At 48.2% G+C, this 12641-nt stretch overlaps 1 protein-coding gene across 6 annotated transcripts in view; it reads right to left on the bottom strand.

Moving 5' to 3' along the window:
• RCSD1 (RCSD domain containing 1) overlaps positions 1-12641 on the bottom strand; it is a 76379-nt gene that overhangs the window by 17014 nt on the left and 46724 nt on the right. For 2 of the 6 annotated variants that reach the window (XM_023207086.1, XM_023207082.3), the window contains exons 1-2: positions 11264-11293; positions 4718-4819 (exon numbers count right to left, since the gene is read on the bottom strand). In XM_023207086.1, coding sequence (XP_023062854.1) covers positions 4718-4819; positions 11264-11278 — 117 coding nt within the window. In that variant the 5' untranslated portion in view covers positions 11279-11293. Of the gene's footprint in view, positions 1-3227; positions 3318-4717; positions 4820-11263; positions 11402-12641 lie in introns of those variants that run through there. The other 4 variants (XM_023207081.3, XM_023207084.1, XM_023207085.1 and 1 more) reach the window with 4 other exon arrangements.

Raw genomic sequence — 12641 nt, 5'->3', positions numbered from 1 at the left:
TCATATGTATTCTCTGTTAGTTGTAGATATTTTTGTGATGAATGTATGCCAGGAATCTTGTCTGCCTTTGGGATCTATATCACGTAAAAATATTAACTCTGTGTTTTGCGTAAAATCCCCACAAATATGTGGGAATGGTGACAGTGATAGGATGATGATGAAGAAAAGGAAGAGGATGGCTTCCATGTGGTTGGACAGAGGCCAAGGCAAAGAAAGGATCTCCCGATAGTTTGGAGACCAATGTGTATGACCTGCTCCTTGACCCCATGTACTAATTTACCTGAACCATAAGAAGAACACTACACTGATCTCTTAGAAAGATTCTGAGATATTTATGATGTGAGATGATTGTATTTTAGGGATGGAAGGAGGGAGGCTCACTCAACTGAACTGCTCGTGGTCTTTTCACAGCCCAACACCAAGGGAGAGCATGGGCCGTACTCACAGGATCCCCACTCCTTCTAATTCTAATTTTGGCAGGAGCCAGACGATGCCCCTGGCTTCAGCCTCCTCTACCAAGATGCAGCTGGGCAGGAATAAATGATTCTAAGGACTCCCGCTGCCTCTGCCTCCATTGTCTTCAATGTCGGGTATTTTCCTACAGCAGTCTTTCAAGGAGCTTTTTATCTAGGACGAGTATAAAGAGCTTCCAACTCCAGTGGAAGTGTCCTTCGTTTCTGTGCTTTACAGGGAAATTTCAGATGGGCTGGGGTTTTCAGAGAAACTTTTAGAAACTGTAGCAACAATTTTGCTGATAAAGCTCACTTCACGTAATACTATGAGTTCTTCGCTTCCCCAGCTGACCACTGTCTTCTGAAATCTGTGGAAATTCAGTGGACTCTGCCCCTTAACCACAGTATAGTACTGGGGACCCAGCTGATGCTCCGTAAAACCCTATTGATTTGAATTGCAAAGCAGAAAGAATCCAAAATAACCTCTAGTGCAGTTCCTAGAAATGACAGCAGGTGGCATCATTTCCTTTACGGTTTAACAAGGGGCTTCAGGCAAGTGGCTGAGACTAGTAATCGGTCGAGAAAAACCAGCTTTCCATCCCTATATATGTATATATATAGATGTATTTACATGACATTCTTACCACGTCTAGAAACTACGGACTAATTTTCAGATGGGAATGCTTTTCAGCCTTTTCTGAGTAGAGGAGGCGGGATCTGTGGCTGCATTAAACACCCATCTGGCTGGTTCTTCTAGAGAGGGGTAACTCTTGGTCACCCTGCCATCAGGAGGGGTCCTGCAGTCAGCAGGTGCTGTCAGGGGGCTGACCCCACTGTCTCAGACCTGAGCAAGCATAGCGGGGCAGGGATGAAATTTCTGGCACTGTGCATTGGGAACCGAGGGGTAGCCTGACCGGGGCCCTCCCTGCAGGCCCCCAAGGTTTCCAGCATTAGGACCTCTGCAGGTTGAGCTACAGGAGTTTGGAAGGAGAAATTGTGGACAGCAGCCTCCAATTAGTCCTGCAAGACAAAGCTGGCTGCTCATTTTATTTCTATGTGATTTTGAAGGCCACAAAAAGTCATTGATCCCTGGAGGTAGTGTCCTTTCAATGTGCGAGCAGCTTGTCATTCCAGGCAGGACTTTCTAAAATCCACCCTTGGACTTATCCAGCCCTTGGCCATTATAAGCCATTTAACTTCTGGGTGATGTGCCTCATGGGGTGAAACCTGCGAATGCATTTCCACAGAGCTGCCAGGATGGAGCTATTTAACCCAATCACTAGCCTAACTCCCTCTGCTTTTACTCCAGGGGATAAAACTTCCCTAGTCAGCCTCTCTGATCTAGCTGGTTAGTGTTTTTGCCCTCATTTCACAAATAAGAAGACAGATTCGGTATGGTGCGGTGACTTCTCCTGGGCCAAGCCTGGGCTATCAGGGGGCAGCCTCACGTTAAGCTCTGAGTGACCATAGCCTCAGCTCATTGCACAGCAGCAGAGACACCGAGCCCAGAGGATGAGGGTTACAAGGAGAAGCTGATCCTCTGGAAAGAGAAGTTGTTGGTATGTGTTTGGTTACAGCATTGGCTGATGACCCCATAGAGCCACAGAATCATATTGTTGGCACTTGAAGAGACCCAAGGAAAACCTCAATGTTTTTAAACTGTGCTCCTTGGGGTTCTCATCCCAGAATAAGACCCTTGTTCAGTGAGGAGAGAGTATTCTGAGAGCATTTGGGCCTCCAGGCCTCCCCTCCCCCATCTCACTTGGCCTGGGCCAGCGATGAGTTTCTGCTTTATCTCGTGGGCTTCTGCTTATAAGCCTTAGGTTGACAAAAAGGCTTGAAAACCATTGATCTACTTCAGCTGTTTCACTTTATAGATGAGAAAATGTAGGCATTAAGATGCTTGCCCAAGTTCACATAGGGGTACCTAATGGCTATTGTCAGGGTGCTGGTCCCCCAAAAAGAAGGAGAGAATAAAGAGGTCGTTGAAAGAGGTTGGGGTTCGGGGATGAAATTGTCTTTGGCTTGCTTGCTTTATTTTGGGGTTGGCCTCCCAGGTGAGATGACAGAACATGCAAATCCATTTCTGGCACAGACCATGACCACAGTGAAGGTTCATAGGTTGCTGGCATAAGGTGTGGAGAAGACACTCCTGCAGCTACAATTAGATAAAGAAAGATAGTAGAATATGCAGGCTAAGAACCTATTACTGGCTATGATCTATGATACCAGAGCCTTTATTATGTTGGTAACATTGGCTATTTATATCTGAGAGCAACGAGGCCCCCTGTGTGCTCTGGTTTTCTTCCAGTGATCTTGAACAATAGCCAGGCTTTACAAGGATGTTGCAGAACCACGGGGTTTTCTCACGCTTCCGTCCTGCCCCACGTAATTGTAGCCCCCTTTCCAGGTCCCTTCTCCACACCTTATTCCAAGATCATCTAAGTCAGACCTGGGAATAAAACAGAACGTTCCTGGCTCCTGAATTGTGTCTGTTAATAATATACGACCCATTCTCTTTGCTAAAATTCTCAGGCTTGGAAAATAGTGTTCCTATCCCTGACAAATCATAAAGGAGCCTCAGTAAAAAGGAGCAGGGAGGAACCTAGTCTCCAAAGTAAAGGATTCAGGAAACATTTAAGAGGAGATTCACTCTGAAATGGAGACATTCCCTGCATAGAGTCTGAGCTGTAAAGTATGAGTTTGGTGCCCCCTCCTCCAAGAAGGGGATAGAACCCGTCACAGTGTCCTCTGAGCCCCAACAGCAGCACTTACCTCCTCACCATTCTGGCCCAGCTCTACCTTGGGGGGGAACAGGGGGAGGGAACAGGGCGGTTTCCTTCGGGTTGGTTTACTGGCTGGTGTCTGGAGGGAGGGCGACAGACAGACACACAGAGAAAAAGAGAGCACTGATCAGACAACAGGGAGGAAGAGCAAGGAAGTGGAAACTGGTTTCTGGAAGGTTTAGGGATTTAGGAATGTTAGGATGTTAGGGAAGTGTAGGAATATTTAAGAATGGAGGAAGGGAACTGCGTGTCTTTGGGACAGCCCGCTTACTATTTAAATTAATTCTGTTTACCATCTACCCATTTTGACTTTGATCCGTTTCCTTTCCTGCTAGAACGTCCTCTTTTACTTGAGATTCACTGACCTGAGTCACATTCAGTTTTCAGACAGTGCCAGCACCTGAGATCAATGCTATCTTCTTTATCCTTTATGACAGGCCTATACTGTCTAGAAATTATGAACCTTATTTTTCAGATGGGAAAACAAAACCCCAAAATAGTGCACTTAAAAACGCAAGGCAAATAAGTACTCACTTGCCCCAAGGGGCCATGATAGATTTCTCTCCACCTTGGGGCACCCTTCCCTCATCTCACTTTGTATGTAGGTATGTATTTATTTATTTTGAGACTGAGTTTCGCTCTTGTTGCCCAGGCTGGAGTGCAATGGCACGATCTTGGCTCACTGCAACTTCCGCCTCCCAGATTCAAGCGATTCTCCTGACTTATTACAGGCATGCGCCACCACGCCCTGCTAATTTTGTATTTTTAGTAGAGACGAGGTTTCTCCATGTTGGTCAGGCTGGTTGTGAACTCCCAACCTTAAGTGATCCACCCACCTTGGCCTCCCAAAGTGCTGAAATTACAGGGGTGAGCCACCGTGCCTGGCCCTGTCATCTCACTTCTAATGAGCTTCTCACACTGCATGACTCAAGAAAATCTAGCCCAAATCTCTCCAAAGCTAAGACCCTCCCTTGTCACACTTTCTTCTACTGGTCACCGGACGCTCTTCCTTCCTGATCCCTGGTTTCCCATCTGAATGTGCTTTCCTTCAAGTCCTCTCTTCTTTCTTAATTCTCAGTTTGCAGTCTGCCCCAGCCTTGCCTTACTCTGGCTATGGGGCAGGAGCTGGCTGTAGGAACTTCTTTGTTCTGACCCCAGTCCAGGCCTGGCACAGCTGTGTGGAATCTAAGTCTGTATAGATGGATGATCAAGATGGAAATGGATACGGATGCCCATCTCTGCCCTGCGTCTCATCCTTCCTGGCCAGAGTGCAAGCCTCACCCTGGTGGGGACAGATTCTGCCCAGGCACAGCAGCCATGAGACATTCCTCACATTCAGAGAAACCCCTCCAGCCCCTGGCTTCTCTTCCTAATTTGGTAACTCCCAAGACTCCTCCCTCCCTCTCTGCTGGGCCTGACCAGGTTTCCCCTTCCTCCTGCCCTCTGCCGAAGAGGCTGCTCTGAAGCTGCCTGACTCACCTCCTTGGCTGCAGCCGCCTGCTCCCTAAACCGCCCAGCCAGCTGGGCCACCGAAGGAGACGCTGAATTGTCCACATTGGCATTGGTCTGTGCCGGTCGTTCCTGGCAAATCGAGGAGAAGCAACAGTTTGTCAGCAAATGGGTACCAGATGCCATGCAAGGCACTTGTTTTGTGGCCACAAGCAGGAATGCTGTGACAATGAGGTATTTTAACAGCATTATTCAACTGGCTCCTGCATTCAAGGACTTAAAAAATTCGGTCAACCACATTTGGTGAACATCTACAATGCTCTTAGCCCTGGGTGTGGCTTTGGGGACCTGGAGACAAACAAAACCTGCTTCTGTCCTGGAGGGGTGCCCAGGGATCTTAGAGGCAGTACAGGTCCAATTTTCTCATTCCTCAAAGACCCCACCGGCAAAGGACAATGTCTGCGACAGTGTACGAGTCTCCTTACCTCCTGAACGAGGGTGAGCAAATGCCCTTCACTGAACTTGAAACACATATATATGTGTCTTGTGTTCCCTAGTTGAGTGCCATGGGTAAAGAAGTGTTCAGTAAATATTTGTGGAATTAATAAATTAGTGGCATGAGAGCAGATAGCACTGTGGATGGGAGCCAAACTGCCTGGATTCAGGTACTGACTTGCTCCATCTCTTACCAGCTTGGGGACATGGGGCAAATGGCTTAACCTTTCTGTGCCTTGACAAGGATGGTTGTAGCGCATCCCTCATCAGTTGTTTTGCGGATTAAATGATTTGCTATATACCCAGAGTGCTGGGACAAGGCCTGGCATGTCGCAAGTGCTTTGGAAGGGTGGTTGTTATTGTTACTGGCGATGAGTCTTGCCTCCAGCGCGGTCATCAGTGTACCGTGGCTGTCCCTCCGTTGAGGTGCCTCCAGGTTCCCCGAAGAGGCCAAGATGCACCCCAGGACACCATTTATTCTCATGTACCATTTGTCACCAAGACACACAGTAAGTCGGTGACGCTGGAAATGGCGGGTTCATTTCTGCCTTGTTATAGGAGGCCTACATAACCACTTGCTTTGAATCAGATTTTTTTTTTTTTTGAGACGGAGTCTTGCTCTGTCGCCCAGGCTGGAGTGCAGTGGCCGGATCTCAGCTTACTGCAAGCTCCGCCTCCCGGGTTTACGCCATTCTCCTCCCTCAGCCTCCTGAGTAGCTGGGACTACAGGCACCCACCACCTCGCCCAGCTAGTTTTTTGTATTTTTTAGTAGAGACGGGGTTTCACCCGGTTAGCCAGGATGGTCTCGATCTCCTGACCTTGTGATCCGCCCATCTCGGCCTCCCAAAGTGCTGGGATTACAGGCTTGAGCCACCGCACCCGGCCTGAATCAGATTTTTTACTTGTCCAGTCCCAGAGACATTAGGTTTCTGTCTTTTGTCACCACGATGGCAGCATTTCTTACACAGACTTTGAACTCCCCCCACTTCCCCTCCTCACTTCTAGTCTGAAAATGGGAGGATTTGGGCAGTAGTTTGTCTGAGAAAATCCATCTCTGCCTTTCCCTGGCTCTTGTGGTCTACAAAAACAAGGGATGCTTCCCTCCAGCAGCGAGCTTACTCGCTTGTACACACACAAACACACACACAAACACACATACACACACGCTTCCTTGGCCCTCCTTTTGTGCTAAAAGTGGTATTTCCGAGCTTTCTTATTTGGGTGCTCCCTTCAAAGTAAATAACTTTAGCCATTCTAAGATGCTGTCCCCTTGGAGCAAAGGAGGGGCAGATCTCCTCACCTCCCACCCACTTCCGGCAGGGAAGTCAAGTTAATGGGGTAAAGCTTTGAGAAGAAGGCTTTGACAGGCCGGGCACAGTGACTCACACCTGTAATCCCAGCACGTTGAGAGGCTGAGGCAGGTGGATCACTTGAGGTCAGGAGTTCGAGACCAGTCTGGCCAACATGGTGAAACCCCATCTCTACTAAAAATACCAAATTAGCTGGGTGTGGTGGTGTGTGCCTGAATCTCAGCTACTTGGGAGGCTGAGGCAGGAGAATCACTTGAACCTGGGAGGCGGAAGTTCCCAGTGAGCCGAGATGGTGCCACTGCACTCCAGACTGGGCAACAGAGTGAGACTCCAACTCAAAAAAAAAAAAAAAAAAAAAAGGCTTCGTTTAGGGATTTGAAGGAACTGCTGGGGCCATGGACTTTCCGATCTGTAAACGGCTGTTCTGGAGGAAAAGACAGGTACCCCTTTACTGTGGGTTGCTCTAATTCAAGCTCATCTCCATCTCAGCCTAAACACCAAATACTGATTTCACATGAAGATATAAAAGGAATCACCTCTATTCAAGATACCAGATTTCCCCATGATGCTCGGGGAAAACCGGGGAGTGCAAGGCCCCACCCTGATGAGTTCCTCACTGGGGAGGGCTCCTAGACCTGACCCGTTTTACCCTCACACTTGCCACATAAGGAGGTCAGAGAATGGAACAGCGAAGAGAGGCTTGGGGACAGTGTGTGATTAATTGAGCTGTTCTTGGCAAAGACACTGGCTGATTGGTTTGTCCATCTGTCTAACTTCCTGCCCACATCACAGATCAGTCTCTCTGTCCCCTGCTATTTACGCTTGGGTCCTGCTGACAGTGCGCTTTACCTCAGCTTCAAAGGCGCCAATCACTGGTGGAGCAGGAAGATAAATTCCAGTTAAAAATAGAGCTGTATAGAAATCAAAAGCTCCTCCCTTACTTCCCTGTCTCAAACTGGCCTTGGCAAGGGGCTCAGAAGTGAGAGAACTCTGAGGCTTCTGGAAGCATTTAGGGCTTAAAAGTTGGGTTGAAGGAAAGATTCTAATACCTCTGAGTTTGTTTTCCTGGAGCCTAGTGAATGGGTTTTCTTTAGACTAAGGACTCCAGAGCTTGTTAAAGCTTGGCAGATCCTCTCACCATCAGCCCCTCTCCGGACACTTCCCATCCTCTTTTGTGGAAGAATGACTGATTATTACCGTCTGCCCTCTGGGCACATTAAACCCAGAGAAGGCAAGTGACAGCCAGAGTCACACAGGACAGACCAAACAGGATAATCTGTGAAACATCTGACTCCAATTCCTGAGACTCCAGTAATGGACATCGGTTAAGTAGCATCGTTTGTGAAAGTGCTTTGGCAACTGTAAAGTGCTATACAAATCTCAACATTATTATTAGCCTCTGAGTTGCATAGGTGCAGTGGAAGAAGCGTGGTCTTCGGGATGAATCGGGGCTGGCGGTTCAGCCTGTTTGACGCTTGGCCTGGATTTCTGCCTTGCAATTCTGGCAGGTACAGCTGCTAACCCCACTGCAGTGTGCTCAGCGCCACACCACCTCAGCCACGGGCCAGGAGCTCTTCACGGCAGTCTTGCTAAGGCCATACCCTCACCTTGACTGTTAGGTCTGAGAACTTCAGTTTCTCTACCTATTCCCAGACTTTCCTGAGACACCCTTAGCCTCTCTGGATTAAAAGTTCTTTCTCTGTTCCTGTGATGTCCATAAAGCACTTAGCACAGAGCCTGAAACATAGCATGTGCTTGGCTGGGCACAGTAGCTCATGCCTGGAATCCCAGCATTTTGGGAGTCCAAGGCAGGAGGATCTCTTGAGCTCAGGAGTTCGAGACCAGCCTGGGCAATAAAGAGATACCCCATCTGTATATAATATTAGCCTAGTGTGGTGGCTTGTGCCTATGGTCCCAGCTACTCAGGAGGCTGAGGAGAGAGGATGGCTTGGGCCCAGGTAGTCAAGGCTGCAGTAAATCATGCTCATATCACTGCACTACTGCACTCCCACCTGGGCAACAGAGACTCTGCCTCAAAAAAAAAAAGAAAAAAAAAAAAAAGTGCTCACCTAAGGTTGGTTTCTTCCTCCTCATTCCATCCGACCTGGTCTGTTGGTGTCAGGACCTGGGTACCTGCTGCCAGAGTCACTGACACCCTCAACTCACCCCCACTGACCATACCCAGATGTAAGTCCCTCCCCTGCCAGCACCTACCCTGTAGGTCTTGGTCACTGCCTTGACTTTAGCTTGTCCTTTCTTCTTGGGCCATTTTCCATGTCTTAGATCTGTTCTCTGTACTCATCTCCTTTTGTGCCCTGCTTTAGCTCACACTTGTCTTTACAGATCGCAGGCCTGCACTCCATCTTCCCCGGCCCAGGCCTTGCTTACGAAGCCCTCCTTGCTACCTTCCAGCTGGGCCATGCCAGGTAACTCGGAAACCATGCCTTTGGTGACTGTCTGGTCTGACTTTGCCAAGGCCAGGAGAAAATCACCTCTGGTGTTTACTTTCTATTTCTATGGGACTTTCTTCTGAGAACTGAGGAGCCCCTTGGTCTGGACAGCATGGAACTTCCCCTCTGCTGTTGCCATGCTGCGTAAACACAATTTGGATACTGCTGACCATCCACATAATGAGACCTTTATGTAAAGGCCAGACTAGGCTCTACCTGCTTCCCAGGCTCTGCCCTGTCTCTCCACCCTCTACGCTGGTCCAAGGTCTCAGTATCTCCCAGCCTTTGGGCTATGGTTTAGGGAAACAAGGCACCAGGGAAGGCCTCATCATCTACAGTTTAAGAGAAGATGCAGTGAGAGAGTCCAGCGTGGGGCTGGAAGAACTATGCTCTTAGCTAAAAGGAAGTTTCTCTCTCTCACCAGAAATAGGCCAGAGCCCAGAGCCTCAAAGGTCTGAGGTATGTTTGCTTCTTCACTCCTCCAGAACTGAAGGGGATCACCCCTTCCAGTGTGACCATGCTTAAACCATCACTTCAAGAAGACCACCATGGAGTCTCTCTGAAATACTGCCATGACTCTAGAATCTTCCTTTATGTCCTTACTTATCCCTAGTTCTTCACTTTATCCCAGTGTTTGACCATTACCATCCTAGGAGGAGGGAAAAGGTTCTGGACTGGGAGCCAGGTAGGTCCATTTGACCTACTTGTCTATCGGAATACCTCCTATGTGAGAGGCACTGTCCTTACAGCCTTCGATATATTTTCTATAATTCTTACCTCTCTAAAAGAGGAAACTGGGGCCCAGAGTTGCCAAGTAACTTACTATTCAAGTCAGTAAGTGCAGGCATGAGAATTTTCTGGATTCCAAAGTTCTAGCTCTTTCCACACCAACATGCTGTACTAACTCTGTACCTTTACTGGAAGAGTTACCTTACTCAGTCTCTTGTTAATAGACATTTACTGGTCTACGCCCTGAGATACATCAGTGAACAAGACAGTCCTTGCCCTTCAGAAGCTGCTACTTCAGTACTAAACAGGCACACAGCGAAACCATAAGATACTTTGTTATATTCTGTGAAGAAAATAAAACAGGGCACTTATTTTATGGGAATGTGGGAAGACATCTCTGAAGAGAGAGCACATGAGTTGAATCCCAGTTGGGGAAAAGAGAAAAGGAAAATTGTTCTGAGCAGAAGCACAGACAGAAACAAAGGTTGAGGGGCAGAGAAAAGAGAAGGGTGGCAGGGAAAAGAGGGGGCGGGAAGATGCGAGAGGTGGTGTGAGGCCAGCTACATTGGGCCTCATGGACCAGAGCACGCAGTTTGTGTTTTATCTTGAGCCAGCGGGATGTCATTTGGAGGGTTTCAAGGAGGGATGTGACCTGAATCACACATCAAGGGGCTGTCTGTGGAGGAGGGACAGGAGTGGAAGCGGGTGAGCAGAGGCAGGTGCTGGCGGCAGTCCAGCTGAGAGTGGGTGCAGGAGTGAACCGGGCTTGTGCAGGGGGATGGGATTTGAAGGTCAGGCTGCCAGGAATTACCAATGCACGGGTGTGAGCAAGGGAAAGAGAAGAATCATGGATGACTCCTGAGGGTTTGACTTGGATAACAGAATGCATGGGGTATTTGCTTCTGGGTTGGAAAGCCATGTTGGGGAGAGAGGAGTGGGTGGGGCTAGGTGGGCAATGAATAGTTTTTTCTTGATCCTGAAAGTCTGACATGTCTATTAGACATCTAAGTGGAGATGCAGTGCAGAAGGTTGAATATATACCCAAGTCCGGAGTTCAGAGAAGTGTTTCAGGCCAGAAACCAAACTTGGAGAGTCACTAGCTAGAGATGGTAGTTGATGTTACAGGACTGCATAAAGTCAGAGGAAATGGAGGATAGGGAAGAGAAGAGGCCCAAAGACTGAGGTCTGGGTTGTCTCCTTAGTCACCCTAATCTGCCTTTCATTTTCAATGTGAGGGGACTGGTCCTGTTATTCCAGTGGGAGCCTGGAGGGCATTTTGGTGTAGAATGCAGATGGGATGGGCTTGAAAGGAAAATAAACCTCAGACCCCAAAATCACTAAGCCAAAGGGAAAAGTCAAGCTGTGAAATGCATCAGGCAAATCTGCCTCCCACTTTATTCCTGAATAAGATAGACAAAGATTAAAAAGCCACATACCCCCCTCATAATTTTCCCACTAGAAAATTCCTTGTGGCCCCAAGGTATTTACCCTAAAACAGTTTTGTTGAATTTTACCATGATAAGGTAAATTAATAGCTTATCTTCCCAGGTGTGGGACAAAGGACAGAACTCTAAGTCACTCTCCTGCTCACCTGAGACAAATTCATATCTGATTGCTTCCTCTGATGTAAAGACGCAGATTCACTGAGCTATGGAGGCAATAGGTGGGCTGTTTCCTCTACTCATCTCTCACATGTAAATTGTGTATCTGGTGAAAGGCTGATCAAAGTCTGAAAAGAATGCAACCATTTATCTCTTATCTACTCACACCTTTTTAAAATTTCTTCCTCTTTCCCCAATGTTCATCCTTTCCCCTTTAAATATTAAAGCCCTCAACATCATCTTTAGAGAAAGGCACAGACCTGCCTCCTGGGGGTACATCCTTAACTTTGGCAAAATAAACTGTCTAAATAAAGACCTGGCCGGGCGCGGTGGCTCAAGCCTGTAATCCCAGCACTTTGGGAGGCCGAGACGGGCGGATCACGAGGTCAGGAGATCGAGACCATCCTGGCTAACACGGTGAAACCCCGTCTCTACTAAAAATACAAAAAAACTAGCCGGGCGAGGTGGCGGGCGCCTGTAGTCCCAGCTACTCCGGAGGCTGAGGCAGGAGAATGGCATAAACCCGGGAGGCAGAGCTTGCAGTGAGCTGAGATCCGGCCACTGCACTCCAGTCCGGGCGACAGAGCGAGACTCCGCCTCAAAAAAAAAAAAAAAAAAAAGACCTATCTCAGATACTTTTGGTTTACATGGGTTAGGGCCAGAAGATTTCTTTGGCTAAAGTGATAGAGGGTAAGAAATCCTGAATGTCACTCGTGAATATTGCGTGCCCCATCCATATTGTTGGGTCATTTAATCATCCCTTCCTGAGCATCTGTAGACACTGTAGAATGCATTGGGGTAACCGTGATGGCCCTCAAGGAGTGAACAGACTTTTTCGGGAGTGGGAAGAATATAGAGAGGTAAAGAACGGCAAGAAATAGATAACGTAGAGGAATTGAAACAAGTGTATATCAACGAATACATGTAATCAGATATTTCACACAAAACCAAAAAAGTCCCAGAGGTCCCCTACCTAACCACTTGTAGACTTTAAGGATCTGAAAATGGCAGGTCCTTGGCCTCTGCAACTGGCTCCCAGGGAAAATCCCACCTGAGGTGCTCCACTCACACAAAGGACCCACACACAGGCACTGACCCCGGGAGTGTGTCCCCGTTTGGAACCTCCAGGGCTTCCCATTTGCTCCCAGGACTTGGCATTGTCACCCAATAGTCCGGATAGGGTTTAGTCATCCTCACACTGTAGGGAACAGTCCTGGCTGCTTCAGTGGTTTTAAAATCAGCATAGTTCACAGCCGCTGGTGCCTGGGACGGTCCTCCAGGTGGGGGTCTGTGGGTTTAGTAGTGATTGCTAGTGTCTGGGCAAATGCCCAGGTGCCAGCAGGGAACCACAGAGGGAGGGAGATGTTC

This window comes from Piliocolobus tephrosceles, chromosome 1 (genome assembly GCF_002776525.5).
Source record: "Piliocolobus tephrosceles isolate RC106 chromosome 1, ASM277652v3, whole genome shotgun sequence".
Taxonomy (NCBI): domain Eukaryota; kingdom Metazoa; phylum Chordata; class Mammalia; order Primates; family Cercopithecidae; genus Piliocolobus; species Piliocolobus tephrosceles.
Note: the sequence above shows the minus strand (reverse complement) of the source record. Positions and strands in the feature narration are given on the sequence as shown.